Source organism: Octodon degus, unplaced genomic scaffold (assembly GCF_000260255.1).
Source record: "Octodon degus isolate 3935 unplaced genomic scaffold, OctDeg1.0 scaffold00040, whole genome shotgun sequence".
Classification (NCBI taxonomy): Eukaryota; Metazoa; Chordata; class Mammalia; order Rodentia; family Octodontidae; genus Octodon; species Octodon degus.
This window is the reverse complement of record NW_004524616.1, coordinates 15,678,556-15,684,249: the sequence shown is the minus strand read 5'-3', so window position 1 is coordinate 15,684,249 and position 5,694 is coordinate 15,678,556. Positions and strand designations below refer to the sequence as shown.

General features: G+C 43.8%; 1 protein-coding gene across 2 annotated transcripts in view; it reads left to right on the top strand.

The window, feature by feature from the left end:
• The window catches only part of Snx24 (sorting nexin 24), a 244,407-nt gene extending 239,300 nt beyond the window's left edge, over nt 1–5,107 (top strand). For both annotated transcript variants that reach the window (XM_023715385.1, XM_004631334.2), the window contains exon 7: nt 3,382–5,107. In XM_023715385.1, the coding sequence (XP_023571153.1) occupies nt 3,382–3,449 (68 nt within the window). In that variant the 3' untranslated portion in view covers nt 3,450–5,107. The remainder of the gene's footprint in view (nt 1–3,381) is intronic.
• Nucleotides 5,108–5,694: the final 587 nt, after the last annotated feature.

The window sequence follows — 5,694 nt, the reverse complement described above, 5'->3', positions numbered from 1 at the left end:
ACTATATTTATCAAATATTCACAATGTAATCATCTAGCTTAAATATTCAGTTTTATAATACATTATCTTTTAAAAATGGCTCTATCAGTACTGTTTCTAGGTATTATTTATGTTTAGACATTTCATGCACTTGACCAAAATTCCTGCAAGAATATAGAGAATGGAATGAGGGACTGCTGACAAGAGTGCCCAGGATACTTGATGGAAGAGGGGAGATATTTTCTGTCTCTTTACCCTGCTCCATCTAGCTTAATGAGAGATGCCCAAATGCTGAACAGCTGGCTTGACAAGCGAGAGCAGGAGAAATCTTCTGGGGAGAACATCAGCAAATATATGGAACTAGAAGGAATAAGAAGCGTGTGTTGCTAAGAGCTCAGTAGTGTGAAGAAGGAATTGTAAAACAAAGAGTTCACTTGGAGAGTGCTGAAAGAGTAGGCTTGGCGGCTGGCTGGACCCAGGTGGGAGAGGGGCCGTCACCACAGCCATCTGTGTGCTTGAAGTTTTGACCAATCAAGACTCATAAGTGGTATTTCTGTTGTCTTAGAAGTTTTATACTAATGATCTATTCTTGCAAATCTTTTGCATTTGACTTAAAGAGGAGCTTCATCACATTTTTAGATCTTTTAGCAAGATGTTGAGGTTATTATTCTGGAAAATATTGAATATGAAAAGATTTTCATAGGTACACTGATTCCTACAAAGTCAAAGTGTCTGCCTTTAAGGTTCTGATATTTAAACACCCATTATCTTCTTATAAAATATTAGTAATCAGACATCCTCTTAACTTTTAACATCAGACGCCAAGAGACTTATTGTCCTTCTTCACAGATTGGAAGGCATGTATTTCTGAGCTCTGTTTTCATTTTCTTTGGAAGTTCAAAAGAACTCTGACTGGTTCCCAGCAACCTCTGCTATGGCTGCACCCTCTGGATGGTGTCTTCACCTGACTTGGCCTCTCATCAGCCTCAGATGAGGGCCACATTCTCCTCTAAATGCGGTTTCCCTTGGAGTGTCCCAGCTACCCCAGAGGTTTGCAGACCTCTGCTCTGCCCATGGCCTGCAGCCTGGCGCACCCCACATGTGCCGCTGAGGAGTGAGCATGGTTCTTGCTGCGAGGGCAAGGCACCTATGTCTGCCCTTGGTGTGTTCCCACTGGGGTCTTTACACAACTAGGCCCCAACACCTGTGACTTCTTCCTGAGCCCTCCCTGGCACCCCCACCTGGTGCTCCTTGAGTCTTCTGTCTGTGCTACTGGCCTTCCTCAGTCCCCAGGCCTCATGTAGAGTAACAGCTTCTGCAACCATGGCCAGCACACCTTGGATGGAGCCTCTGGGAGCCCCTCCTTTATCTTCCCATCAACATTCATTTAAAAAATAAAAGTTATGCATTACATCATAGTCTTTCTTGTCACCTCTCAATGGTAAGCAAGGGTAAGGACAGTTTTCTGAGTGATTTGAGCAATAATTATAGACAGTGTGTTAAGCTGGGCATGCTGTGAAGCCAAAATCCAAAACTTAAAACAGAGGGAAAGCCAGGCAAGGCACACCAAATAGATCGCAACAGATAGATGGCATGCCTATTATCCCAGTGCTCCTGGAGGCTAAGGCAGAGAATCGCCAGTTTAGGCCTAATCTGGGCAATTTAGTAACTTAGTAAGACTCCATCTCAGAATAAAGACAAGGAGCCGGGGAGATGGCTCAATGGAATAAGTGCTTCCTGGCAAGCATAAGGACCTGAGTTCAATCCCCGGTTCTGAAAAAAAAAAAAAAAAAAAAAAAAGAATAAAAACAACCAGCATGTATGCTCCAAGGCATAGCCAAAACTACTGCTTACTTACATTTATGATAAAAATACTTGGCCTGGTTGTAACCGGCACTCAACTCACTGCATGGCCTGCCCAGCCTTGACATTCCCTTCCCTTAGTGGTAGGAAGTCGATGTTAGGAAAACCATGCTGCAACTGAAGGAAAGGCAAGTTAAACAGCCCAGTTGCAGTGTGAACCTGCTAAGTAGTTTCCTGGCACACAGAAGCCCTTAGTAGATACCTGCTGAGGTGACTGTCACGGTGTCACCTGCAGATAGCACAGTTGGAGCATCCTAGAGCCTCTTGAACGCTGCGAGCTGAAGCTGAATGATGCTGCTTTCCTCGCGTTCCACTGTCAGCCTCTGCTTGCATGGCCGCAGCTCAGGGCACTCTCACCTTCCTTTTGCTCACAATTCCCTCAGAGCTGCCGCTGTGTCAGACCCCTTGTTCCCTAGTACCTCTTTTTTGTGTGCTCCACACAATTAGCAGCCCAGTGACAGCGCTGGTTTTGATGTGCCCATTTTAGATGTCAGAGTCCTTTTCAAAACAGTCTTTTCCTATCTCACTCAGCAGCCTCCCATTGTATTCCAGATAAAGCCAGATTTCCTGCTAGGTCTTCCCAGATGTGACCTGGTGTCCCCACCCCACTCTACCCCTCCACCACGCTTGTGCTCAGCTATGGAGGCCTGCATACCCCTCTAGGACCTCCTGGCCAGCAATGTCTTGCTCAGCTGCCCCCAGAAGCCTCCCTCAGTGAGGCCTAGTATCTGTGGACATAGTCTTTACATAGTAGGTACAATACTTTCTAAAGGAAGGATTAACAAAACATTTCTTTTCTGTAAAGAAATTTTTATATTTCCTTATATATTAACTTATACTTAAAGCACTCAGCTTTAGCATAGTTCCTGGGTATAATTACTGTGTGTGTACAGATCAAAGTTTAGAACAGACAGCCAAACCACTCAAGAAACCCATTCATAGTTTACTTCTCTGATAATGGAACAGGGTACAACATACTGTGAGCCTCTGGTTCCCTTTGCATCTCCCACACAAAAGCAGCTGGTATTTCAAGTTTGACAGGATGACTTTTGTTGGAAATTTGCCCTTTAAAGTTAGGAAGACAGACCCCATCTTTCTGCTCCGTGGAAGCCAGTGTAATAGAACAAGTATACTCGAGACAACTTTGAACTAAATGCTGCTGTAAACCACAATGGAAAAACTGTTGCAAAGTATTCCCAGTAGAAATCTTGGAATTCCTTCAAGTATATTGAGATTTTGTTAGAAATTGAATTGCCACTGTAATCCATCTTCCTTGTGAGAAAACATTCAGATAAAGAGCTGGGGCTTAGCAGCATTAGCCATTAGAACATCCCTTAAATCAATAAGCTACAAATCTGGTCATCCATTCCTGCGGCGCCTGCTGTTGGCTGCAGGGCATGAGTGATGGCACATCCCGAGCACACAGGCTGCGGGCCCTACAGATGCCTGCTGATGGGGCCTCTGCTCGCTAAATTCTGAAAAATACAATTATATTTTATTGATGTACAGAACAGAATGAGTTTTCCTTTTGTTTTTCAGATTTTCCAAATGTGGTCATTGAAGGCGTGCTCCATGGGATATTTTACCCTCAGCTGCAGCCCAGGTAGAGGTCCTGCGCAGCTGGAAGGAGTGGAAGCAAGTTTCACTGCCGTCCTCAAGGAAATCAATATCCACCAAATTAATCTAAACTCTATGACATAACAACTCTTGCCAGTGATCAAATTCATGGTCCCAGCTTAATTCAGGGCAGGGGCATTTCCATTAGAATGGTGCTTTTAAAAGTAGAAACTGAACTGGGGTGGTGATCAGGATAAACCAACTGTGTGAGCAGAGCACAGACACCAATTTAGAAACCCGCTAGGAGGCAGCCGTGGCGGACTGCTGGGAACCCGGAGCATAGCACAACCGGTTACTCTCTGCTTGAGGCACCATTTACTCACTGGACATCACATCTTTCATTATTCTGAGATTCAGCAACTTGGCTGACTGCTTGTTCAGATCCCTTACCATGCTGATCTTTTCACCCTGAGGTTTTTCTCAGCCAGAGATGGTACTTTGCAAAGTACTGTCAGCCAGAAGTGTGTCACAGAAACGGTGTGCTAACTACAAGTGAGAAACCAGAGCTGGAAAGATAACTCAACAGCACAAGCGCCTGCCTGGCTGGCAAACTTAGATCCTGAGTTCAAGTTCGATCCCCAGTACCAAAAAAAACCAGGACATTCAACTATGCTGACATCATTATGGCATTTGCAAATCATGGCGTTTTAATTACCTCACAGTGGAGTTTAGTTACACCTCGCATTAGTGCCTAATATCCATGCAAAGATGAAATGGGGACCAGGAGGATCTAGCCTTCAAGGGATGCTACATGAGAAGTCTGGGCACCTCACGACAAGATTTTCCTGTGGCGTCAGAAGCCCTGTCGTTCCTTTGAAGGCCAGTGACACTGCTTGTGGTTTTTAGAGGCCACGTTGTATAAAAAGCACCTCCTTTTAAAAACTAGACTCACACTTAGTCCTGAGACATTCGCATGGCAGATGAAGCATCAGAGAAGGCGCAGGCCGGGCGCTGGGGTTTCATGCGGTGCACGCTGCTGTTCTCTTCTTTGAGTTCCTTCGTCCTGGCCTCATGCTTGAGTTAATGTAATTTACATGTGCACAGGACTCCACTGGATGTCATGGCCACATTCATCGTTCTTAGTAGTGAAGGGTGAGAGCGTATATGCTACCTACATGTGTGTGCTGGGTGGGGGCTTTCTCGGAGCACTAATTAATAGCTAGCCTATTTATGATGAATAATTTTAACATGTTTGTGTGGAAGAAAATATTTAAATTTGTAACTAATAAGTCATGCTTTCTGAATAGGATCTGAATATACAGGTTTAAAGCCTGCTGCAAACTTTTAACGATTATGTTTTGTGATGGATTATGTTATTACATGTTAGAAATAAGCAAGAACTAAGTAATGAGGCATTCTCAACCAATTATAACTGAATATTCAATATTAGAAATATTTTTAAATGTTTTTATGTACCTTACAGCTATTTTGAGTTAAATAAAAACAAGCAACAGGAAATACTGGAATTTTTCTCCTAGAAATGTGATGGAACCAGGACTGCATCTCCACATGTGCACACAAGTGTGAAACTTCTCACATCTTCGCACAGACATTCATTTCTAGTCTCATAGGGTGTTGCGTTAACTCATCTGTCTTGTAATTCATCTATTATTAAGCCAACAGATATTTATTAAATACTCAATGATGTGGCAGGATAATAAGAATTTTAAAATAAATAACAAGATACATAATGGAACACTGCTCAAGGAATCTTTTTTGTGAACTAAAATGTTTTTTAGAGATAACTTTCATTTTTATATTCAAGTTTTCCATATGTCATTTCATCAGTTAAGATCCTTGCAGGAAGTAGAAACCACTGCAAGTCTTTTAAGCAGCCAGGGCTGCGTGTGGTGGTGCACTCTTTCCCAGAAGGCCCTCGAGGCCAGCATGGCCTGCAGGGAGCCGCAGCCTATGCGGAAAGCAGGGATGCTGCTGGTCAGGAGCTGCTCAGACAGCAGGAAGCGCGCGGAGTCACTGTGACTGCCTCCCAGCAGCACCCAGGAGGCCGGCTGCTGGGCACTGGGACAGCTGCCATACCTGTGCCACACTGCCTGTTGACATCCATGGTCTTTATCTTCTCCAGCTACCACACAAAGCTAGTGTTCCTTCTCCTCCATCTCTCATCAAAGTGTAAGATGTCATCAAAAATGTAGAAAGTGTTTACATTTTTTAAATTTTATTACAGTAAAAGCACATTGCCAACAACAATGGGACATGTGCTCAAGCTGAGGGAAA